At 35.8% G+C, this 26,761-nt stretch overlaps 1 protein-coding gene across 1 annotated transcript in view; it reads left to right on the top strand.

Moving 5' to 3' along the window:
- LOC150099394 (protein lin-28 homolog) overlaps positions 1-25,298 on the top strand; it is a 59,430-nt gene extending 34,132 nt beyond the window's left edge. The window contains exons 3-5 of the mRNA XM_090404338.1: positions 10,472-10,587; positions 21,932-22,104; positions 25,046-25,298. Coding sequence (XP_090260464.1) covers positions 10,472-10,587; positions 21,932-22,104; positions 25,046-25,298 — 542 coding nt within the window. The remainder of the gene's footprint in view (positions 1-10,471; positions 10,588-21,931; positions 22,105-25,045) is intronic.
- Positions 25,299-26,761: the final 1,463 nt, after the last annotated feature.

The following is a 26,761-nucleotide window of genomic DNA, read 5'->3' as shown; positions in this document are numbered from 1 at the left end:
TGTAGAGCTCAAGCCAATGGCCCACCTATGTTCGAATAGTCACTTGGACATCCTATCTGCTTGCTTGGAGAGCGTTAGCGTTGACCAATGGAATGTGCGTTCTGAAAAGCCGGTAATGCTGTTAGGTGCAAAAGAGTCAGTGTCCGTACAGGTTCATGTGCTGCTGATTTAAGGTGGACAGCGACCGTGGTTGACCACATTTTTTCTGAACGGTAATAAAAAAATAAATAATTGGTTGCTGCAACACATCTATATTTCGTCCGCCGGCCCGATACACCTCGGCACGGAAGGCCAGGGCTGGAGAACACGTTCAAAAGGGATATCCTATGTCTCGAGCTTATCGCGAAGGAGATACTTGGAGAGAATTACACCTGGATAGGCGACTTCTGTAAACATGGGAGATCAGAACGGTAAGTTTCACATTCCCTACCGAAAGGATTAACAGTCTTGTAATATCTGAATTACTTATACATGGCTATTAATAATTCAAATTTGTATTTAAATGTTCTTTTTTTTGTAACATTTGAAGTGAATTTTTATTCTATATGCATGACTGTTAATTACATACTGAATTCTATACAAGCAGCTAGTTCATTTGTAAATATAAATATAACCATAAGTAGTATTGCGCTTATCCATTTGATTTACTTTAGATATATTCTAACACGGAAAATTTAATTTCTTCGAGACATTTCTTACATAGCTATTAAAAAAACTTTTCGAAGCATTTCATTAGATCTACTAGCATAAAGAACAAGGCATTAAAGTTGTCAGGTTTCAGTTCCGTTGCCTGCATACTTGGACTAGTTTGTCCGTTTTTGAGAGAACTAGCTAACTCACCTTTGGTTGGAAAGATCTGAGTTCGAATTCTTAAAAATGGAATTCGAATCCGGATCTTTCCAACTAAAGGGCAGGGATCGTTCTTCCTACTCAGCCACAAGGCACATCAAACATTAAAGCAATCATAATTTTTAATTATTTTAACATATTTAGTTTATTACAGGTCATTGAATCTGGGGATGTGTAAATTCACGAAACATTTAATAATTTAAGGAATATGATATACCGGCAATGAAGCATCACGTTTATCACTTTAGACATATCTTAAGACGGTAATAATCTTGATATCAGGTTTATCAAGTAGCTCAACCCTTACACCGGAAGAAATGAGCACCATTTAGTTGGAAACAACTGGTTCGAATCCCCGCCTAGGACGCGAGAACCTTTAAAAAGTCTTATCACCCGAAAGTGATTGCCAGTCTCATACTGAAGCGGTAGAGTTTTCTTTCTAATAAAAATTCCGGAAGATTCTCCTCAGTTTGGATACACTCAGTTAGCTGATATAATACGTGGTTTATGGCATATGCCTGTTCGTAATATTAAACAATCATGACCATCTTAGTGACACCATTCTTAATTTTCTATTCTCAGCGTAAATTTTCTCGTGGTCAATAATTATCATAATATCTTTATCCCTTTTGAGCAATACTTATGAGCTTATTTTGGAGATTGTCGTTGGATTTGTTCATGAAATCACAAGTGGATTTTATACGCGACAGGTGAAGCGAAACATGTCCGGCATGACTACTGAATTTTAGAGCTGTATGCAAGTATTAATTTCTTTGGTTTTCTCTAAATATAGCTTTTATTTATGTATTCATTTTTCTTATTACTGCATCTCGAAACCATACTTTTATAATGGATTGCATTAAGTTATCCTCTGTACTACAATTTAATTTTCAAGTCTCTTTTTTTACTATGCCCCACAAATTTTCTATTGGGTTAATGTCAGGAGAGTAACCTGGCCACTGAAGCAATTGGATGTTGTGATTTTTGAGGAACTCATTTGCTTTTTTTTTTTTTTTTGAAGTGTGGCATGGAACGAGATCCTGTCGGCAGATGAGTTCTTTGTCTTTCTGGATCTGAGGGACCACTCTTTTCTCCAATTTTTTAATGTATTGGTCACCTTTTATCATACCGTCAGAACATTAAAACAACCTCAGAACATTTTAGCTGGGTGTTTAGGAACTTGTTGAAGGTGGGCGGGAGAAGTCTTCTCAGCCGCTGATTTGTCTCTATTTAAGTCTATAGCAGACGATCTTGGATTCATTTTACTTTTCCTAACTATTAAACGATTTTGGGTAAGTGTATTTTTCCTTTTTCGACCACATTTTCCCTTTCTGTCAAGAGGAAAAGGTACCCATCTCCCTAAACCTCTTTAAAATCGCATTAACAGTACCCAAACGAACACCACGCATTAACAATTTGTCTTTCAGTGATGGATGTGTGAAGAGAAAAATTACATCTTTTTGAACGCTCCATTTTATAGCTACACAAAATGAATAAAAATACTACTAATGTCAACTTATTTATACTTAAAAATGCACAGCACTATTAATTAACATCGTAGAGGCAGTTAAAACATGCAGCACTCAACCAAAATAGTGAACTAAAACCAAAATTATTGTGAACTGAAACAAAAACCAAATAAAAAACTTGACGAAAATTCGGCCTGTTCGAATTAATTTATTCACTACTGTAATTTAGATATGAGATGTCTTACCTGTAACTAAAATCTAATATAACAACTAAAATTAATAGAACCAAATACAGTATCTATGCGTCTTCAACAAGCCCTTTGATTGGAAACATTTGAATTCAGTCCCTCTTTAATACAAAATGAACATTTATAAGTTTTTTTTTTTTTAATCAAAACTGTTTGTCAGCCTCAGCTGCCTGGATTTTCCTTTCTGAAATCTCGGAATTTTCATTGCAAACGTCTAAATAATTAAAAAGAAAGCACATCACATTCGGTTTATAGTCATACAATACACTCGCCTTAGTTGCTTTTGCGTAACTAAAAAAAAAAAAAAAAACTTGTATACAGGACTGTGGATAGATATCAAATGTACTTATAAAACAGTGTGTACACACACTGTTATATATATATATTTATTTATTTATTTATTTATTTATTTTATTTTTTATTTTTGGCCATAGTCGGAATAGTTTCAATGGGAAACGTAAGTTTAATGTGTGTTCATTCTAAGGTGATAAAGCTTCAGTTAGGCCGAGGAAATAGAGAAACAATTCTAATCTGGAAAGGGGAGTGTTAATTAACTGTATTAGACACCAACCAACTTTAGATTAACTTTTAAAACAGCACCGCCATGGTATACTGCTGCTATTTCCAAAATATGTGATGCATTATCAGTTATCCTGAAGTATCACAAACGTGTGACTAAAATCATTCATAGGCATTTATGCTCGAAGAAGGCGCATGATCAAGATCTTAAAGTTCAAGCAGTGTAAATATTACTCAGCAATCAGCTCTCTTCCAATGATGATTTAAGCAATTCGTCATATGATAATCATCAATGAAGAGTGAATTAATTCATCTGAAAGAATTCTTATAATCAGCGAATGTATGGCACAAACAGCCTAAAGAAACTCCAAAACTCAACTGGCAAAAAATAAATAAATAAATATAACAAGACCCACTTCACATTCCAAATATAAACATTTTTCAAGTAAATTATCAACGCTTCTGCCATTCTAATTTCGAGAATGATAATTATTTGATATCGAAATGTAAACTATGAAATTCATATCCGATGTCAACTATCTAATTCGCGTTTCTGGTTAACGAACTTAATGTTTCCGCTTTCCAACAATATCCATGCCACAGTGGGATTCAAATCACGCTGTGGTATGGATATTTGTGATTCTCTAGACGGGAGATGAATTTCATTGTCTGAATTGATTTGAAAAGGTTCGGTCCTTACTCTCTAGAGCAGGGTTTCTATGTGATAAATAAAATTTAAAATATATGTATATTAAAAATATCCGTAGTTTTCCTACGGTACTGATCGACAATAGCTTTACAATCTTTCGTGGGTGGGACATATATGAATAAGAAGTATAAATAAATATACCACTTAAAATACCAATATTAGTGCCGATCCAATATCTGAATATGTAAATATTGTATAAATTTTTATTTTAAAGAAGCAGTTGGTACTCGCATATAAAATCATTACTACAGCAGATTTAGCTCCCCACACATCTAAATCATGCTCATAATTCCACAAAAATAAAGAAAAAAGCCTTCCCTTCCCACTGAATATATTTCCGACACAGATATCTATACTCGTACTAGTACATAAGATGTATAATTAGATTTGCAAGTGAACTGAATTTTAGATTTTGATGAATAATGTGAACGTTTGGAGTATGTGGTCATCTGATATATCGGTTAAACATTCGCCCATTGCATTTGTGTCACCCCCCCCCCACCGCCTACAGCAGTAGTGTGGTGTTAGGAAACAAGAGTTGCTAGGCTGAAGCAAGGAACGTCCACGAAGAGGTCGCCACCTTTGTCTACCTGTCATTTTACTAAATGGGTTCTAGCACCGTTCTTAACCCTCTAGCGCCGGAAAAGGAGTGGCCCAGTGACCTTTAGCCCCTACTCACTGCCGTGACCAGAACTCTCATTATTCTTTGGTCAGTACTTTGTCCTCTTCAAGGTCGATCACAGCAAATGAACTGATTGACTGTTTTCTAGGGTGGAGAAGAAGTTTCTCAGTTTGTTAGAAAATGTCTTAGTAGGGATCACAGGAAAGATTGGCTCGTGTAATTGCAGTGTCCTAAAGCTATAATTGGATTTTAGATAATTAGAAAGGCACTGCATTTTATGGTCAATTGTGCTTATGTGAGCACGAATTTTAAAGCTGATGTGATGGATTTTGAATCTCCATTTCCGGTGTAGGTATTATTATTCCTTCGAGGACATTTTCCTGGAACTGATGATGATTTTTAACTATACCGGAAACAAAACATTATTGCTAATCATGTTCTGTCTTGTTCCGTATAAATATTTAATTTTATCAATAACAGTTTTTAATGAATAATAATAATTAAAAACTTATTGATAAAATTAAATATTTAATTTTACAAAGTGTGGTGGTGTTAGGAAACAAGAGTTGCTAGGCTGAAGCAAGGAACGCCCACGGAGAGGTCGTCACCTTTGTCTACCTGTCATTTTACTAAATGGGTCATTTTACTAAAAAAGAAGATAACTTATTATCTTCTTCAACCAGTTAATTTCCAATATCTGCAGAAAATTCATAACTTTTTTTTTTCCTTTTCTGGTTTTCTTTTAGATCAGCAGAGTTCATGATATCAAAGATTATTTCTTCCGTTTCCGCAATCCTGCGTTTAACTGCACAGCAAAAACTAGATTCGTGTTTATGCCTCAACACAGCTTAGTTAGCTGGACCGAAGCGTAGGTGCTTCGGAATTCATATTCCTTGCCCCCGTAAAACAAACAAATCTAAGAACATTGTCTTAGACATAACATCAGTCTATTCACATTTTTGCTGTAGAAATGGATTGAGACACAACTAAAGTTTTTTTTTTTTTTTTTGCAATATTTCTTTTTAAGTCGTGAATTTTCTCTATTATACTCTAAATCCGTTTCTCGTGCCTCATTCTGATGCAGTTTCTGATTTCTTCGCGCACTTTTAGATGAATGTGCTAACCGTATTAGGAGTTTTATTTAATACAATTTTATATAATTGCTTAACCTTTTGTATAATTTAGAATTCTAATATGTCCCTCTCAAATATGTTAATAATAATAATAATCCAACGTACTCACTGGCACTTTAGCCTCTACCTGCACACGACCTATCTTTTGTAACCATAATTTTAGGATAAGGTTATTCTTATGTCTAAATATGTTTACGTAAACTGCGCATGTTCGCCTGGTTGCACAACAAAATCCGTATGAGACCCGCTAATTCATCTTTAATTGAAAAGCCAAGATAAAGTCTTCGCGTCCATAAGGGTTTCGTCGAAACCGGCTGAACTTAAAGTTTTACTTTTAATAACGCTGCGTGCTTTTTCAAAGTTAAAAAAAAAAAAATTAACGCAATGAAGAAAGCTAAAATACCGTACAAAACACCGAACTTTTTTTTTTTTTTTTAATATGAATCCCGTCCACTCAAGATTGTAAACCTATTACATTTAATATTGTAGGCAGGTTTAAGATAAGATGATTTGGTTTTTCTCTATACTAGAGACTAAATAATGCACGTTTCAAAGTATGGCGATAACAGGCCGGTAATCTCATGAAACAACGAAACGAGTCTACAGCCTAAAAACTTATTCCAACTTCTACCTCACTGCAGTTCGAACTTACAGCTTGTTCGATGGAGATTGGTGACTCTACCCACTAAGTTAATCAAGCCAGCAATATTTATTAGATTTATTTACTGTAATATTTATTAGTGTTTTACCACAAAACCTAATAATATTTATTAGGTTTTGTGCCGAATATTTTTCGCTTACTTATCATGACATAAATGTAATCTATAATTTCCTCTCAAGCAAACTGAATTTTGATTGACAGCATTCCTCATTTATTTATTTTTCATTTTCTCTCCTTTGTGCAAATTTCATGTTTTGATTACCATGGTCCAGGCGAAAGAACAAACAAGTACTGCTCATTTCAAAAGAAACTGCTGCAAAGTCAGTCCGTCACGAAAGACAAATTCAACAACTGTGAAAAAATGCACTATTGGTTGATCCACGTAAAAAATAATGCACGTGATCTATTTCTTGGAACCTCTGTAGCTCAGTTGGTATAGACGTTTCCTTTGGGTTGGAAAGACTCGTGATCAAATCCCGTCTATGAAGTAAAGAACCATTATGATGTATTTTCAATCAAATGGTGAGTCTCATACGGAAGTAGAGGGTTTTTCTCCCGGAAATTTAAATATTTCGTTTCTCGCAACCCGCCCTGTCAACACAGAGATCTACAAGCATAAATACGGGATGCAGAAGAGGAATGGCAAGTAGACTGCATTAAAACCTGCCTAAAATTCCTAATTAGACAATTCAACCTTGATCGGACGAGAATGGATTGATGGATATATTCCTTAATTTTAGAATACAATTGCTATATATATATATATATATATATATATATATATTTTTTTTTTTGTTGTTGTTGTTGTTTGTTTGTTTCTACATATTTTGAAGTAAAATAATAATTACAACATACTTCATCACGTTATGCCTGCAGAGTTAGAAGAATCAACCTGTATTTCTTATTGTTTTTCCAATATCAATTGCCATCTCTTGCACGTATTCATTTCAGTTCTTGCATCTCTCTTTCTAAGCACTATGGGGAAAGGAACACTTGGAGAGAAAGAAATGAACAGCGTTTTGCAGATAAATAGAGTGGCAAATGGGTGAGGGAACAGAGACAAAGAAGGGAAGAAAGAGATTATGGAAACTGATCTTTCCAGATCGATAATGTGAATATCTTTAAGATGGGGAAAGGATAAGGAAAAACGGTCATCCTTGGAAATTGTATACATGTCTGGTAATGGATGAGGCATGTTTTTTGGAGAGGTGGGAGAATGGAATGCGTTGCCAGATGAGATATCAAGATATGACAATTATTATTCATGTTAAATTGACTCTAAGAGGTATTTGCAATAATTAAATACTGAAGAAATGTTTATTGTTTCTCGAGATGGACTCTTAATAATAAATATTAAATACACTTAATAAAAGCTAAAATAAAATATCTAAGTTGTGGAATCAAATCGTGGCGTTCATTAGGTTATCTTCAGCTCTGGTGCGATTCTCCATATAACGTGTTTTTTGCACGCGGATGTATTGCGTGCATGTGTTCTTGGAACGGGTGATATACATCTAAAAATGTAGGTTTTTCGAAACATTTATGTAACAGGTGTGCCCACTTCCCAATAGTATCACCGATTTAGCAATCTGGGTTAATTTGCTAAGGACTTCAGCTCCAAGCCATATTTTATATCTGACAGCTAATAAAATTAAATTGGGTTACTTAAATATAAAGAGCCAATAGGCTTCATTTCAGCGATATAAACATTATTTAAATTTAGGGGATATTAATCCCACATTGTTTTAAAACCGAATAAGAAACTCAAAGATTATAGTTTATTTATATTAAAACAATTTGGGATTAATATCCCCTAAGTTAAATTGGGTATTTTCGAAAAGCGTAAGTGAGGAGTTTGACAGCACAAGAAGTTATTGTGTGATACATATAGCGTTGCTAGAAAATCTGCAATGGTATGTGCGTTTCCCTTCAAGCTGTTTATTAATATTTATTAAAAGTTAAAACTTTGAAGTTTTGCTACTTTGGCAATAGATGTCTTCAGGTGGTGGTTGGTCTCTGAAACATGGATTCCTAATTGTCTAACCCTTAGCTAGCCCATCCAGAGTGATATATATATATATATATATATAGTGATAGAGAGGAACTCCCCACATAGCTACGACTTGTAGGTTTGGTCAGGCAAAAGGAGAGTGCGCCGACTAACAGGCTGTGGGTTCGAATCCCATTATAACATGAATATTCGTTAATGTATTTAGGTAATATTTTCGTCGCCGGTGCGAGATCATGCCCTGCCTACCTGAAGATGCTTAATAAAGTGACTTGGAAAGCAGATTTCACGGATTTTAGCTTAACGGTATTAAATGAGAATTTGAAATTGGTAACAATTATAATAAATTTGAGAATTACATAAAAAATTAGCAACTGCCTCAAAGTGATCTTTTAGATTTAAATCAGTTATGAGGAATTTATCAAAATGATCAAATATGCAGACAGCAAATCGCAATATCACAAAAGAGTTACTGTGAAAAAGGATGTTCACACAAGCTGGATAACAGATGAACTAAAAATATGATAAGGACAAAAGAAAAGCTCTATTATAAGCATAGGAAGAATCCCTACAATTTAATATTTAAATATGCTTTAAAAGTTTCGCTGGAATACTTAAAGGAAAAAAAAAAGCACGCAAAATAACACAATTAAATTTCTTTCTTGTATGAATGATAAAAGAGAAATTGAGGTTGGTTAACATGATATTTGGCAATACGAAGCAGAAAACATGCCAATTCCCAGAGTGTACTGACGTCACCGTTGTACTTAAGGAAATGGCAACCACTTTACAAACTATGGTATTTGTGATCTTGATCCTGCAGAGAGGATAAAGTACGCGAGTCACCGTACGTCAGTTTAGATCCGGATTCAATACCAAAAAAGCGCTATTGGAGTTCTATAAAACAGTTTATAGTGAATAAATAAAGGAATGTACACAACAGCCGTTTTTCTTTATGTCTAAGGCGTTCGACTGTGTTCATCATGACCTACTACTACTGTAAATGCCTAGCACGGCATTAGAGGAGTTATTAAGACTGGTTCAAATCCTATCTGAATAACAGAAAAAATATACCAGCTACGGCACATTCAATAGCACAACAAAAATAAAATACGGAGTCCAACAAGGTTCGGTGTTAGGACCCATCCTATTTTTAATATATGTTAATGATCTGTGTAAATACTAATTTTTTGGCAAAATTATATAGTTCGCTGATGATATGGCATTAGGATACACCGAAACAATCCTCGAGGATCTAGAAAATCGAATTAACCATGATATACTGAAACTAAATAAGTGGTTTAGCAATAATGGTCAAAATTAATACCGATAAAATGAGATATGTGTACTTCACGTTAACAGATAAACTAGATCACAATGTAACGATAAAACGGCATGAAACGAAATGTAGCGATATTCAAACTGTGTTATAACTGTAGCTTAATCAAAAAAAAAACAAAATCAGTCAAGTATTTGGGCCTCCATATCGATATCAATCTGACATGGAACTCTCACATCACATTTTTAATAAATAAGTTGAGATTCGTAATTAACAGAATATACTATGTTAAAAGATTTGTAAATGCAGCATTCTTAAGATGCTTATACTATCCTAGGGTAAATTCCTCACTTCAGTATGGTATCACCTGTTGGGGTGGAGATTACTACAACAATCTGCTTCCTTTGATAGGAATACAAAATAGAATAATTAGAGCTATAGCAATTACTGATTTCGCACATTCAACCAACGATCTGTTTGGCATTCATAATATTTTGCCATTACAGAAACTCTATCTCTGTAGTTGTATATTATATGTGAGAAAGAATGTTGTACGTTTTTCGGTATATAATGTAGACTGGTTTACACTGTTGCCGGAACAATAAACTCTCAAATAAAATAAAATCAATAACCTCAGAATATGCTTTCAGAAAAAGATTGAGAGACTACACCATGAGACTACAAACAGTGACAGTTTCGCAAATTTAATTTTCTAGTAACCAGTATGGCTACGGCCTTGGTTACGCAATAAATAAATAAAATATTGTAAAAACCCACTAACTTATTTTAGACTATGAAAGCTATCTGATAATGCATTTTACCTTATTTGTACATATAAGGAAAATATTTTTATTTGTTTATAGCAAGCAATCAGTCCACAATAAATGTAAAATACTTAAATACAATAAAAAAAACAAAGAAATATGAACTGGCGAGATTATTTCTAAGTAATTTAAATTTTTTTTCTTCTTCAGGTACTGCAGATGGTCAAACCATACGGCGAAGAGGTAGATGTAAGTGGTTTAACGTAGCCAAAGGATGGGGGTTTATAACACCTGATGATGATGGACCTGACATCTTTGTTCATCAGGTGAGTGTATATTGAAACTGATCATCAGTAATATCCGATAATGCACTCTTTTAGGTTTTTCTGTTTAAAATAATCGTTTCTTCGTTGTTCTTCTCACTGCATCTCTGTAGCGCAGATGGAAGAACGACGAAATAACGTGCTCTTCGAGAAAAGAAATGAGTTTTTGACTCATCTTCTTTTGAGAAAATATGGATTTTTTTTTTTTTTTTTTTCAAATGAAAGTAAGTCAGACGATTTACGACTCGGTTTTCATCTTGCATATAGGCAAATCGACCAAAGAACACGCTTTTAACGGACAAAAAATACCGTTAGTGGGCGGTAGTGAAGGTGAGTTGCGTGGTGTAAGAATACTCCCTCAACGAGGAACTGAACTGCAGGACCGTCCCTGTAATCTATTTCACTTATTTACCATTTTAAGAAAAAACAAAATCTCTCTCCTCCCGTTCGCTTCCGTCCTGTCATGTAGTGAAAATTTCTTCAGCATCTACTCAACAAAAACTTTTAATGATGATTAAAAAAAAAAAACTACTAAACAAATTTTAATAGTGATTCTAAATTCCAAAGTTTATCAAGCAAGGAAAGAATTATCATTTCGAATCGTTTTCCCAATATTGCCAGATTGTTTTGGCAATAAAAACTGGATTATAGAGATAAAAAAAATTCAGTGGTACTGATCCTAGGACTACTTAAGAAACTACCGTTCATATGCCAAAAGCCTCGTTATGACTTATTATTCAAATAATAATAAGCGCGATATTTACAGGCCCTTGCGTGTGATTTCCTGGCTAGCTTGGTGGATGAAAAATCCGAGTTTCCGGGAAGAAAAACTATTCCACTAGTGTGTGAAACCGACTAAACTCAAATTTAAGTGAAAAGTCCTCCGCTTCCTAGACGGAATTCGAACACGTCTTTCTGCAAATGGCTTTGTCGAAACTGAACTACGGAGGCTCAGTTTACACAAAAATAGTGGATGAAAGTGTTCGGAGTTGAATTTCTATTGTCCATATTTCCATTTCGGAAAACAACCATCAAGATGTCTGTGCCAAATTTATGTCATTTAAAGAACTCGATTCAGTGCGTGTACTAATGTAAAAATCCGATGAGCGTATCAAAAGTTACGGAGCTTATGACAGTCGATCACAAATGGTCAGATCGAAACCACAACAGACATGTTAAGACAAATTTTAATACAAATAAATACTAAATCTCATTAAACCGATTCACCAAGTAAGAAATTATGAATATCGGTTCGAAATATTTTATTAAGCCGATCGCAGCAAACTTTGAACCATACCTAAATACCAAATTTTATTAAATTCCATCCAGCAAGAGCCGAGTTAATAGAATTTTTAATTTCGAGATTTTTACCACGTTCAGTTGAGACAACTGGAACAGCTCAACAAATTTTCATCGAGCTTAGATGCTGAAACGACTTGCATACGGGCAGATAGGCAAAATGAATCTAATACGTGCTTAACGCATTTTGAAAAATTCACCTAAAAACACTAAATATGGATTATTTATATAAACAGTTTTTTTTCCTTTATTTGTAAAATGTTTATTCAGCGTGTTGTGGACATCGTCATTATGATTTGAGAAATAAATAGCATAAACGTACATGGTAGAAGTATTAACAATGCGGATATGGAAAAATGAATTGTAGATAGAACAATATTTATAAAAAGATTGTAAAAGTAATGACCAAGAAGTTTTGCAATTGTTCCAGTCTGAACAGATCAGACAAACTAAGTTTATTCCCACGGAGTGTTGTTTAACACTCCTCGTCAATGATGTTATTATTATTATTATTATTTTATGTTTCTCTTTTATTTATGGTCGCAATTAAAATTTGTTGAATCGTTTCAGTTTTGGTTTCGTTCAGACCATTTAATGTAGCAAAATTAGGCAGAACAAAAACTAACATGTTAACAATACAAAAACCAAGAACCGACTTGTTATAAACGAGTTCATCGCAGTTTTGTATAAGTATCGTCACTACTACTGCTAGGTAGTTTCTTAGAATAATGTAAATTTGTCAAAACAATAGGATAATTATTGAATATTTAATCACGACGACCAAATATTTAATGGTTATATGTGTGGGGTGCGCATATGTAATGATTTTTAGTTGTTAAGCCAGTTTTTACTGGACAAACAATTTGAATAATCATGGTAATACAATTTTATTTTTTCCCTATTGCCAAAGATTTGAAATTATCAGTATTACTTTCTCCTTTGTTTGATGGAATTTAACGAAATTAGGTATTCATTATTATTATTATCATCATAAACCTCCACGGAGTCGAAATAACTCATCACTGGAGGTCACACACACACACACACACACACACACACACACACACACACACACACACACACACACACACACACACACACACAGTTTATCATACAGCACCTTGAATATCTTCACCATCTTTGCACTCAGCACACTCTCCGGAAATGCACTCCAATCACTCACCATTCTCCATGCAAAAAACCTGCTCTTCACCCCTTGTTTGCACCCTTCTTATACTGCTTCCAGGGATGACTTCTTGAGAGAGAACTTCTTGTTCTCTCCCAGTCTTCACCCATTCTATGCAAAATCTCATCCACATTAATCTGGTAATAACCCTTGACCAACTTATGTATTGTCTCAATCATATCCTCCTCCTCCTATCCGACAATTTCTGCAAATTGCATTTTCTCCATATGTCTTCATATTCAACATTCCAGACCTTTCAGAAACTACCTTAGTCAATGATCCCTTTCCGATACATATTCATCTTTTTGAAAACCAGATGACCAAATCTGTACACAGTAACAACACCCTATACAAGGGAACCATAACATCCTTACTTCCACGAGTCAGTGCCCTCCGCATCATTCCCATTATCTGCTGTGCTGTCCTCACAATTTTGTAATATGTTCACGAAATTTTAGGCCCGTGTCGGCATTTACTCCCAGATCTCTCATCTTCTCTACCTCTTCCAAGATATTTTCACCGATTGCGTACGCTACATCGCATTTCCGCTTCCCAAATTTCAAAACCTTACACTTCACAAAGTTGAATTGACATCCTCACTCATTGATCCATTCAGCCAGTGTATTCAAGTCCTCTCGCAAAGCCATAGCACCCACTCTACTCCTGATAGCTCTCCCCAACTTTGTATGATCTGCAAACAACTGCATATCACCCAAAATAGACCCTTGGGGAACACCATTAGTAACTTTCCACTTCTGGGACATTGTTCCTCCATAGACAACTCGCTGATACCTATCATACAGCCGATCCCCATTCCAGTGCACTTATCTACTGTCTAGCTCCATCCGTTCGAATTTAATCACCAGTTTTTCATGTGCCAATGATCAAAGGCCTTTACAAAAATCTAAATATACCACTGTGTTGTCAACCCAATTCCAAATCTTCGTGGTAACTAACCTCTCTAGCACTTTATCGACAACTCCAGACACATATATTGGCCTATAATTCAAACCGAAGTCGTATCATCTCCCTTATGAACTGGAACAATTTTTCCCTCTTTCCACCCCTTTGAAACTTGGCCCAGTGCAAGGCTCATATTAAAAAATCTGTTGTTAACTATCCAGGACATTCCTTCAAAACACGTGGTGAAATATCACCACGTGTTTTGAAGTCCTACACCATTATTAACATCAAGTTTATTCAGTTCCACATATACCTCCTCCCTTCCAGCTGCATGATGTCACATTCACAAGAATGAAATACCTTTATGAATTGCTCATTAAATACCTCAACTATATCCTCTGTAGCGGTTATAATTCCACCGTTTTTACCATTCAATATCATCCTTCCATAATCATTCTTTCTTCTACTGGCGACATATCGAAAAAAACTCCTAGGATTATTATTAGCGTTCTTAGCTAACTGCTGCTCATACTGCATTTTTGCTACCCTTATCAAGTAGGTCAACTTTCTTGCCTGCTTTTTGCACTCATACAACTGATTGTAATTACCAGTCATCTTCCGCTTCTTCCATAATACCTTCTTCTTCTTCCAGATTACATACCTTGCCTCTTGATTCATCCATTTCATGTGAATCTCATCCTCAAAATATTGCAAATTCACATAACTTATTATTATTATTTAATACCATGGAAGGGCTGAACACTAGTAACCAAACATGGATTCTTTTCAAATTATTTTAGGCCTCTGGCAATCAGGACTGGTTTCACATTGGGAGACAAAGAACACTTACCACCTAAAGACATCTATGCCATAGTGCGATTCGAATCCACTCGGCCAACCAAACTGGCGTCTAAATGGTAAAATTATATCAAGCACTGTCACGAAACATTTATACTCGCTCAATAATTTTCTTAATTGTACTGAAAGACTACAAAAGCAGGAGGAGGAAAAAGAGACATACCTATTAGCAATTAATATGGATCCTAAAGTCAAACAGAATCATTTCGGAAGGTTACAAAAATAATGTAGTTCATAATTCATTAAATGAAATCTACAGGGCAATAAATTTTAAAAATTTGTTTTCCCAAGGAGGGGGAGGGGAGGGATCTCTGGGGCTTGATTGCACTATTGATCGACTAATTCCGGAATCAGCAACCAGAAGCGAATCTGTGACAATCTTTTTATCTCACAGTTGAGCGTTATCATTTTGAAGAACCTGTTGGTAAATGTTAAATATTTATTTAAAAAAAAAGCTAAAAATGAATAAATTCATATTGATAACTTAGCGAAACATCCTTCTTAAGGTTCATATTCTGTTCTTTACTGGTTAAAAACAATTCTCGACAAATTCTGTTTTTGAAGCCCCCCCCCCCAAAAAAAAAACATCGTATATAAATGTCACTTTCCCAAATTTCTCAAATTTATTTTTTATAGACAACCTAAGTTTAAAATGATTTGTAATTACGGTAATTTTTTTTCATTATCATATTCAATTGAAAAAAAAAAAGATACAAACATCGAAAGGGATTGGATTACTTATCCAATTACCTATCAAAAGAATGGGACGTTTGGCAAGCGGTGGTAGTAACACTACTAGCATATTAGCTGGGAAGATTCTTAAAAAAAGCTACTTCTTGCTTTAATTACTTCTCTGGTACATAAAAGTATTAATAGATGGCGTTAGCGCTTTCTCCGTTACTGAACATGAAAAACTCGTATTTACATATATATTTGTGTCTGAATATACATATACGTATATTCGGACACAAAGGATGAATTGTGATTTGAAATTTTTTGCTCTCTAAATTTTGACTATTGCTTAAATTCGCCTTAGTATAGGTTAAAAACGAAAACCTTGGAAACGAAAGAAAGATCTGAGTTTGCCTATCAGAGAATGTGAGAAACATTAATATGTCTTTTTAAATTAACCTGAGTGATCATCGGTCTCATATGAAGTGCGTTTTTTCTCCCGGAAGCTAGAGATTTTTTATTTATTTCGTTTTGTTTTCTTCGAAAGGCCAATTTGTGTTTTGATGAAATTCATCTTCCACCTATAAGGGACTTATTTATTTTTTTAATTGAACGTAAGTTATCCAATCTTGTACGGTGGTAGCAATTTATTGTTATTTATTATTATTATTATTATTATTATTATTATTATTATTATTATTATTATTATTATTCCGGAAACTTGTTTTCCATCCAGTATACTAGCAAATTGTCCAGAGAATATACGCAGTCAACAGACAAAAATGCTGTCAGTGAGCGGTAGATGGCAGTGACGTAGTGTGTAGATGGAGGTTAGATAGTGTAGACAGTGTGAGTGGTGTGAAGTGTCCTACTGCGATTATTCCTTGGACTTCTTGGAAGTGACACGTAATAATAATAAAATATAATCTGATTTTAAATCATTTCTTAAAGTCATAAAATATTAAGTCAGAATTAATACTCAGCTTTGCTCCCTCTTTAAGCCTCTTTGAATTATTATTTCCATAAGATCCATTTCCTTTTTTGTTTATACAGGGAATAATATCAAAATAAGATTAAAATATAAGAAAATAGGAATGGTGTATAATCAGAATTACTTTTTGAGCCATCATTTATTGAGAGATAGAACGAATGAAGCAGAGGAAGAAAGCAAATTAATTTCTTTTAATTCGGTTTTATTAGTCTTTTTCATATTGCTTTTTTTTTATGGACAATTGGTGGGTGGTGCTAATTGCGAGTACTGAAATCTAAACTACTAAAGCTAAGACATAATTAGATATTCCGAATTACCAATAAATTTGTGTAAATGGTCTAATTGTGTAAGGCATTTTGCAAGATTACAACCATGAACTTTTACTTTTAAAAGATAATTACTTTTTTTCCAACACAACTATAAAAGACACTCCATAAATAAATATAACGACACTACGAATTATAAAAAGTTTCCATAAAGCACAATAATATAAATATATAAAATGCAATAAAAATTCCAATAAAAAATTCAAAAATTTGATTCAAATTCAAAAATGAAAAAACAACCGCTTCAGCCAACATGCCTTAACACAAACATAAACGATGTGCATCGACCTGCTATTTCACACCGAATCTGAACTACCAGACTACATACATGATTCCTTTTATCGCAAGGGCAATTCAAATCTGTCATTCAATGTCAGAAAGTGCCAACTGAAAATCCTCTCTTTTGTATCTCCTGTAATTTCATTTTCTTACCACACTTTGTTGCATTTCATTTCCTTTTCTCTATCGCTCTCCACTTTTTGATCTCACTCCGAACCCTTAATTATTTAACTTAAAACACTTGAGATTTTCTTCTTCTTCCTAACATGGATTTTCTTTCTTGGTCTTCCGATTTTTCTTTTGCCACTTATTTTATATTTGTCTAATATTTTCGGTAGTCTGCTGTTGTCCATTCGATTTAAATGTTCTATCCATTTTTGTTTATAATGTTTTATGTAATAGTGTTTTATAATGTTTTATGTTATATTTTTATATTTTAAAATATAAAATATAAAATATAATTTTATATTTTATATTGTAAAATTTCTTCATTTGTTTTATGATTCCACTTGATATATCCAGCTGTTTTTCTGAGAAATTTCATTTCTTCTGTTTGAATTCGTTTTTCATCTTTCCTTTTTATGGTCCATGTTTCGCCTCCGTATAGTGGAGTTGGCTGTGACAAGACGTTATATATTCTGATTCTAGTGTATTTTTGAACTAGGGATGGCTTAAATATATTATTTATCATGCCATTTACCTTGAGATTTTCTGTAGTTCAAATATTCGAATAGTCGGGTTAATCGCTTGAGGGACTCAATGTTCATAACTCAAACTGCCATCCATCCTCTAATTCCACTGATCAAGTATGGAAGAAATTCCGATGTATTTGCTGTTAGCAATGATCTAATAAAAACTCTATTTAGTCAGAATATCAGATACTCCTAATCATCCATCCAACATCATGCATGCATCTTTTCTTAACTGGCTCTCCTTCCCAATATACTGTAGACGACAGCCCAGAACAACCTCGTCCACGATTTTATGAAACATAAAATCGTGGACGATAAAACATCTACCTCTCAGTCATTCCCATTCTTTAGCACTACAAGAGCACCAAATGAGACTTATTTTTCTTATTACCACGTTCTGATTACTTGTGCTTTTCATTCGAATACCTATTCGTTTAAAATAATTGAATAATCCATGACGGAATGAATGAAGGCTCTTTATACTTCAATCCACTCAAAATTACCAACACTGATTTTTTTTCTTCTGTTGCTTTGGTAGCACAAGAAAAAAAAACCTAATCATACTAAGTTCATACTTGGTGACCTTGTATGATTACTATACAAATATAACAGTCGTATGCATATATTTATTTTTTTTATATTACTCCCACCAACGAAAGTTATTTGAAAAGTCACAGTGCATTTTGTACCGTGAGTGGGTTAAAGATTTTTTATTTTTCTATTTTGTTGTATTTTTAATTTATTTTTTACATAGTCCGGAAACCCTGCACTAGAGACCAAAAGTAACTTTTTCATTCACTTCAGGCCTCCGATAAGCGGGAAGGTCTCACACCGGGCGATGAAAAGACAATCACAAACATCCATGCCCACGACAAGATTAGAACCCACAGCCTGTGGTGACCGGGTACGCAAACCACTTGGCCCACCAATATGTAAATCTGAAATCTACCCACCTTTAGAATTTCAGAATACTGTTTCCGCATTGAGAGTGCATATTAAAAAACTTTCTGAAACGGAGGTTTTTAATATGTAGAATAAACGTAATGCTATGCAGAAGGGGACTATCCAATAAACAGATGTCCCCCGCAGTCTCTCTCTCTCTCTCTCTCTCTCTCTCTCTCTCTCTCTCTCCCCTCCCTCCCTCTCTGCTCATAGACGTTTTGTTTCTGCCTTATGCCTTTCTATAAGAATTTTTATGGGTGCTGTTATTCCGTACTGGCCACCATCATTCATCAGCTTTCCTCTAAGCCCGTAAAAACAAACAGCTCCTGGTCAATATCTACACACAATCAAACTTCAGACTGACCACATCAACTGTTTACCTTACTCTATCATTTCATCTATCTCTGTTCATTGGAAGAGTCTTGAGTCTTCCCCAAATTCTGTTCCCCATTCTGAACCTCCAGATGTTCAAGAAATACCAATAAACTCCTTCGGAGCTACTTGTCCACAGTGCACCAATGTGCTGTAGTTAGAGGTGTATATATATTGTCTTGAGCAGATTATCAAAACTTGTTTTCTCGACTTTGCCATGGACTTTTTACACTGTCACACTTGACAATTTTCATTGTCGAGTGTGACAACATCGCGCATTGCGATTCTAGGGACTGAATATATTTTAAAAAATAGGGGGATACAGCATATTTAGCACAATTTACAGTCTTTATGAAACCTTTTCTTAAAGGAGGTTTTTTTTTTTTTTTTTTTTTTACATGAGTACTATTTTCAGCAGTTCATTATAGCAGTTTTTCTGGAAGTGTTCAAAAATAATACGCAATGTCCTTATTTAGATATTATGTTATCGTTAATAAAATACGAATTGCGCCATCGTTGTATAAATAACTAACATGTTTTAACATCTGCTTTGCATGGGCTATTCTCAATTTTAATTAATATTAGCCATTTTAGTGGCAACGTTTTACAAAATGTTTCGAAAAATTAAGATCGCTACTAAAATTTGGGTAATATAAAATTTTGCCAATAACCAAGCTTAGTTTTACAAAACAATTCGTGAATATATCATCATCATCATCATCATCATCATCATTAAATTCCTGCTGTGTACCCGCAAGGGGTGTACAGGATATGATAGTACTACATGAAAAATTTACATCATTACTAACTTCCTATCTACAATTTTCCTCCAAATCAGTCTGTTACTTGTCAAGACCCCAACATTACCAGATCTTATATTTCTATCGTCTAAGGTCCTTTGTACCGTATCAATCCACCTATATCTTGGTCTTCCTCTGGGTCGTTTTCCTGCCAACTTGGCAGAGAACACTTGTTTTGCTAATCTTTCCTCGCCCATTCTGTTTAAGTGACCATACCACCTGAGATTAGCTCTGCTAACGCATTCCTGGATGCTGACAATGTCAAGTTCTTTCCTAATATCCTCATTTTTAATATGATATTGCCATTGATGCCATCTGTTCACGCCTCTAATCTTTCTCTCAGGACTCTCATATCTGCAGTCTCTAGTCTTTGGTCAAGTGTTTTACTTCTGACCCAGCTCTCAGATTCATAAGTTAAAACTGGTTTGAACACTGTCTTGTATACAGCTAATTTAGTGTTCCGACTAATTTCTCTCTTATTCCATATGAATTTATTCAATTGACTTCCTACCATACCAGCTTTATTGATTCTGTTGTCTATTTCCATATTTAATTTATCATCTTCACTAAAAATCATGCCTAAGAAGCTGAAATGTTTTACTTGTTTCACAGATTCCCCATTCAAAACACAGTTGACATTTTCAACCATTCTACCTATTTTTATTGTCTTTCTCTTTTTAATGCTGACCTTCATACCATATCTATTACAACAGTCATTCAATTTAGTCAGGGAATCTTGCAAACTTGTTGCGGATTGATTTAGAATTATAACATCGTCCGCATAGAGCAAAGAGCTGACTTTAACATCTCCAATTCTGATATCATGTTTAATACCACTTTCCTTCATAATGTGATCCATATAGATAATGAATAACAGAGGGGATAATGTACATCCTTGTCTCACACCAGATTTAACATTAAACCATCTTCCTGTACTTCCTTCAATTCTAACTGCTGACTTACAACTCAAATAAAGACTAAGTATTGCTTGATATAATGACCCATTGACACCATATAACTGTAGCGTATTCAATAGCTTCTCTCTTGGCACCTTGTCATATGCCTTTTCCAGATCAACAAAACTTAAATACAGATCTTTGTTATATTCCCATGCTTTCTCAACTATTTGTCGTAAAGTGAAGATCTGATCCTGACAGCCTCTATTTGACCTGAATCCAGCTTGTTCTTCACCAAGCTTTTCTTCCACAATTCTTCTCAACCGTTTCTCAAGTATACTTGCATAGATCTTACCAGGAACACTCAGTTGGGATATACCTCTGTAATTCTCACAATCAGTTTTATTTCCCTTTTTATATATGGGTACTATGAGAGCTCTACTCTAATCATCTGGAATTCGTCCCTCTGTCCAGGCATTCTGAACTATGCAGTGCAGCCACTGTAAGACTTTTATACCACCATACTTCAGCATTTCTGGTTGAATATCATCTACTCCTGCTGCCTTTCCACATTTCAAGCCTTTGATGGCTTTTTCTACTTCAAGTATGCATATGGATTCCTGACTGCATGCCTGGTCAGTGTTTTTTACCACTGTGCTGTCATCACTGCTTGTTTCATTTAGCAAATTTTCAAAGTAATTACTCCATACTTCAAGGATATCTTTCTCTCCCGTTTTCATTTCACCTTTATCATCTCTAACTCCTTTTACAGCACTCTTTCCTCCATTCCTAAGCTTCTTCAACAACCTCCAGAATATTTTGCCACCTTCTTGATATTTATTTTCTATGTTCTTGCCAGTCCTGCCATGACTTTTGTTTAGCTAGTTTTACACACTGTTTACACACTTCTTATTTGTGAATATATATATATATATACATATACTGCATATATATTCTAAACGAAACATGCTTAATGATAACAACGGTCTCCTGACGTACTTTCTATTGTATCATAAATATAAATTAGTATTAAGGATTTATGAAAATCTAATTCATAATATTAATTATTATACACAAAAATGTAAAAGATGCAGAGTATACTGGTTATTTTACAAGCAGCTCTATTTTCAGTCAGTAATTCGCATGCCTGGTTTTCGAAGTCTGGGAGAAGAGGAAGAAGTTGAATTTGAATATAAGATCTCTAGCAAAGGCTTGGAAGCCACTGTTGTTTCCGGACCGGAAGGCCAAGATTGCAAAGGTTCCCACCGTCGACCACTGTCCAAGAAACGATTTAAAAAGCTAAGGTAAGGTGTTTATATTGAATGCATTCAATCACCTTTCGTGGGGAAATATCCCATTATCTCCATACTAAAAGTTGCATGTTTAAACGAATCCTTCACAGAATTTGTGTGTGTGTGTGTGTGTGTGTGTGTGTGTGTGTGTGTGTGTGTGTGTGTGTGTGTGTGTGTGTGTGTGTGTGTGTGTGTGTGTGTGTGTGTGTGTGTGTGTGTGTGTGTGTGTGTGTGTGTGTGTGTGTGTGTGTGTGTGTGTGTGTGTGTGTGTGTGTGTGTGTGTGTGTGTGTGTGTGTGTGTGTGTGTGTGTGTGTGTGTGTGTGTGTGTGTGTGTGTGTGTGTGTGTGTGTGTGTGTGTGTGTGTGTGTGTGTGTGTGTGTGTGTGTGTGTGTGTGTGTGTGTGTGTGTGTGTGTGTGTGTGTGTGTGTGTGTGTGTGTGTGTGTGTGTGTGTGTGTGTGTGTGTGTGTGTGTGTGTGTGTGTGTGTGTGTGTGTGTGTGTGTGTGTGTGTGTGTGTGTGTGTGTGTGTGTGTGTGTGTGTGTGTGTGTGTGTGTGTGTGTGTGTGTGTGTGTGTGTGTGTGTGTGTGTGTGTGTGTGTGTGTGTGTGTGTGTGTGTGTGTGTGTGTGTGTGTGTGTGTGTGTGTGTGTGTGTGTGTGTGTGTGTGTGTGTGTGTGTGTGTGTGTGTGTGTGTGTGTGTGTGTGTGTGTGTGTGTGTGTGTGTGTGTGTGTGTGTGTGTGTGTGTGTGTGTGTGTGTGTGTGTGTGTGTGTGTGTGTGTGTGTGTGTGTGTGTGTGTGTGTGTGTGTGTGTGTGTGTGTGTGTGTGTGTGTGTGTGTGTGTGTGTGTGTGTGTGTGTGTGTGTGTGTGTGTGTGTGTGTGTGTGTGTGTGTGTGTGTGTGTGTGTGTGTGTGTGTGTGTGTGTGTGTGTGTGTGTGTGTGTGTGTGTGTGTGTGTGTGTGTGTGTGTGTGTGTGTGTGTGTGTGTGTGTGTGTGTGTGTGTGTGTGTGTGTGTGTGTGTGTGTGTGTGTGTGTGTGTGTGTGTGTGTGTGTGTGTGTGTGTGTGTGTGTGTGTGTGTGTGTGTGTGTGTGTGTGTGTGTGTGTGTGTGTGTGTGTGTGTGTGTGTGTGTGTGTGTGTGTGTGTGTGTGTGTGTGTGTGTGTGTGTGTGTGTGTGTGTGTGTGTGTGTGTGTGTGTGTGTGTGTGTGTGTGTGTGTGTGTGTGTGTGTGTGTGTGTGTGTGTGTGTGTGTGTGTGTGTGTGTGTGTGTGTGTGTGTGTGTGTGTGTGTGTGTGTGTGTGTGTGTGTGTGTGTGTGTGTGTGTGTGTGTGTGTGTGTGTGTGTGTGTGTGTGTGTGTGTGTGTGTGTGTGTGTGTGTGTGTGTGTGTGTGTGTGTGTGTGTGTGTGTGTGTGTGTGTGTGTGTGTGTGTGTGTGTGTGTGTGTGTGTGTGTGTGTGTGTGTGTGTGTGTGTGTGTGTGTGTGTGTGTGTGTGTGTGTGTGTGTGTGTGTGTGTGTGTGTGTGTGTGTGTGTGTGTGTGTGTGTGTGTGTGTGTGTGTGTGTGTGTGTGTGTGTGTGTGTGTGTGTGTGTGTGTGTGTGTGTGTGTGTGTGTGTGTGTGTGTGTGTGTGTGTGTGTGTGTGTGTGTGTGTGTGTGTGTGTGTGTGTGTGTGTGTGTGTGTGTGTGTGTGTGTGTGTGTGTGTGTGTGTGTGTGTGTGTGTGTGTGTGTGTGTGTGTGTGTGTGTGTGTGTGTGTGTGTGTGTGTGTGTGTGTGTGTGTGTGTGTGTGTGTGTGTGTGTGTGTGTGTGTGTGTGTGTGTGTGTGTGTGTGTGTGTGTGTGTGTGTGTGTGTGTGTGTGTGTGTGTGTGTGTGTGTGTGTGTGTGTGTGTGTGTGTGTGTGTGTGTGTGTGTGTGTGTGTGTGTGTGTGTGTGTGTGTGTGTGTGTGTGTGTGTGTGTGTGTGTGTGTGTGTGTGTGTGTGTGTGTGTGTGTGTGTGTGTGTGTGTGTGTGTGTGTGTGTGTGTGTGTGTGTGTGTGTGTGTGTGTGTGTGTGTGTGTGTGTGTGTGTGTGTGTGTGTGTGTGTGTGTGTGTGTGTGTGTGTGTGTGTGTGTGTGTGTGTGTGTGTGTGTGTGTGTGTGTGTGTGTGTGTGTGTGTGTGTGTGTGTGTGTGTGTGTGTGTGTGTGTGTGTGTGTGTGTGTGTGTGTGTGTGTGTGTGTGTGTGTGTGTGTGTGTGTGTGTGTGTGTGTGTGTGTGTGTGTGTGTGTGTGTGTGTGTGTGTGTGTGTGTGTGTGTGTGTGTGTGTGTGTGTGTGTGTGTGTGTGTGTGTGTGTGTGTGTGTGTGTGTGTGTGTGTGTGTGTGTGTGTGTGTGTGTGTGTGTGTGTGTGTGTGTGTGTGTGTGTGTGTGTGTGTGTGTGTGGTGTGTGTGTGTGTGTGTGTGTGTGTGTGTGTGTGTGTGTGTGTGTGTGTGTGTGTGTGTGTGTGTGTGTGTGTGTGTGTGTGTGTGTGTGTGTGTGTGTGTGTGTGTGTGTGTGTGTGTGTGTGTGTGTGTGTGTGTGTGTGTGTGTGTGTGTGTGTGTGTGTGTGTGTGTGTGTGTGTGTGTGTGTGTGTGTGTGTGTGTGTGTGTGTGTGTGTGTGTGTGTGTGTGTGTGTGTGTGTGTGTGTGTGTGTGTGTGTGTGTGTGTGTGTGTGTGTGTGTGTGTGTGTGTGTGTGTGTGTGTGTGTGTGTGTGTGTGTGTGTGTGTGTGTGTGTGTGTGTGTGTGTGTGTGTGTGTGTGTGTGTGTGTGTGAAGCTATGCTACAAATTACTTGTAAAGTGAATCGGATTGGGCTGATTGTCTGGTTGTACAGTTCAGAATAAGCAATTACATCTTTGCTATATATATATATATATATATTTATTTATTTATTTATTCTATTTATGCAGTTACAAATTATTTGCAATTTCTTCCTTTTAGGTGCTACAACTGTGGAGAATTTGCCAACCACATTGCAGCTAAATGTACCATGGGACCACAACCCAAGCGATGCCATCGCTGCAAGTCTGCGGACCATCTGATTGCTGATTGTCCACAGAAGGATGACAAGAAAACACGAAACGGGGATGGTCCTATTACCAAAGATACCATTAACTGCAAACATCACGTTACAGGAGATGGAGAGAATCATCCTTCTGGCCATGAGGAATACAATAAGAAAGAAGTCTGCTAAAACTGTTCTATATATAAAGGAGATAAATTTGTAGTTCGTGACATTTTCTAAATTATTCCGAAACTTGATGCGAAACTCTTTAGCATAAATTCGTTGACAATCACAGCGAAACTAGTTATTTGAAAATTGTTGAAATAATTGGTCAATATTGCAAAAGTGAAGGTTTAAGCGGGTGAGTTCTTTTTAAAATTAAAATGGAAAAGTTATTAAAAATTAATTTTACCAACACATTCTGCGAATTGTAGTCTTATCTCTCGATTCTCACTTCGCTTTAGTCAAGTAAGTGAAATAGGTACTGAAGTATTTTATTTCATATGAATCGAAGATAAGAAATTTAATATAAAAAATAAAGTTTCTTTAACTGAAGATCAAGAATAAGATAGACATATAGTCTAACAAAAATTATAAATTGGCGAATACTCAAGCAAAGAGGATGCCAAAGCTAAGCAGAGAATAATAATTGTGTAATGGTTTTGGGGAAGCTATTTTATGTGTCTGAGATCTAATTTATTAAGTATCTAAGAACTATTTATTAACTGATTATTAATCAGTTATTAGAGAATCTGTGTACTTATTTAGTAAGCATAAATATACATAAATAGAATATTATATTACCTTTTATGTAATTCTAAACATCTTTTGACAAGTGACACATTGTAGCTTTCGTCTGCTTATGGAAAAAAAAACTTGACTGTTCCAGAGCCCTCTAACAACTGTGTTAAAGAAATAATAATCACGCAAAATATGGTACATTTAGTTATTTATTAACAATTTCAGAGTCCCGCTTAACAACAAATTAGCATTTGCAGATTAGCAACAGAATAACATATGCATAATAAGAATAACATGCTGTGGCAAAATAGAAAACTGAAAGCAAATAAGTTTTTGATTTTAATAAATTTACAAATATAATTATATGCAAGCGGCATGCAAAGTGGAGAGAGTCTGACTTCTTAAAAAAGAATGTAACTGTATTCAAATATTACTAGACCAAAATAACGAATCTAGACCCGATCACTGTCCATTGCATTTCGTCGCTGTAGTGAAATTCTGCTAGTCTAAGTGAAATATTACTAGTCAGATAATAACAGGACATTTTTTTTAAATCTTTGAGCTCGACTAAGTTTAACTTTCTAGAGGTTATATAAAGTTTACTATTTCCACATCTGAAGTACAATGAAAATTTTATACAGACTTACAATAAGGGACGAATAAAAAGTGTTGGTTCATGCTAAAGAGTTTCGTGTTATTATCGAGAAAGTCAAAGTAAAGCAAGGAGGCGTTACTGTTTCATTAATGTGATATTAAAAAAAGTCTATGTGACACATACTCAGGGAGATCCATCGTTTTGTATAACTATACCCAAACCCCCATTTATCCATTTTTTAAATAAATAAGAATTCAATTTGCATATTTTGTATATGTGTATTTTTTTCTTGATGATATTTTTCTCTCCCTAACAT

The sequence above is a fragment of the Typopeltis vanoorti genome, chromosome 14 (genome assembly GCF_054136105.1).
Source record: "Typopeltis vanoorti isolate ZY-2024b chromosome 14, IOZ_Tvanoo_1.0, whole genome shotgun sequence".
NCBI lineage: Eukaryota > Metazoa > Arthropoda > Arachnida > Uropygi > Thelyphonidae > Typopeltis > Typopeltis vanoorti.
Note: the sequence above shows the minus strand (reverse complement) of the source record. Positions and strands in the feature narration are given on the sequence as shown.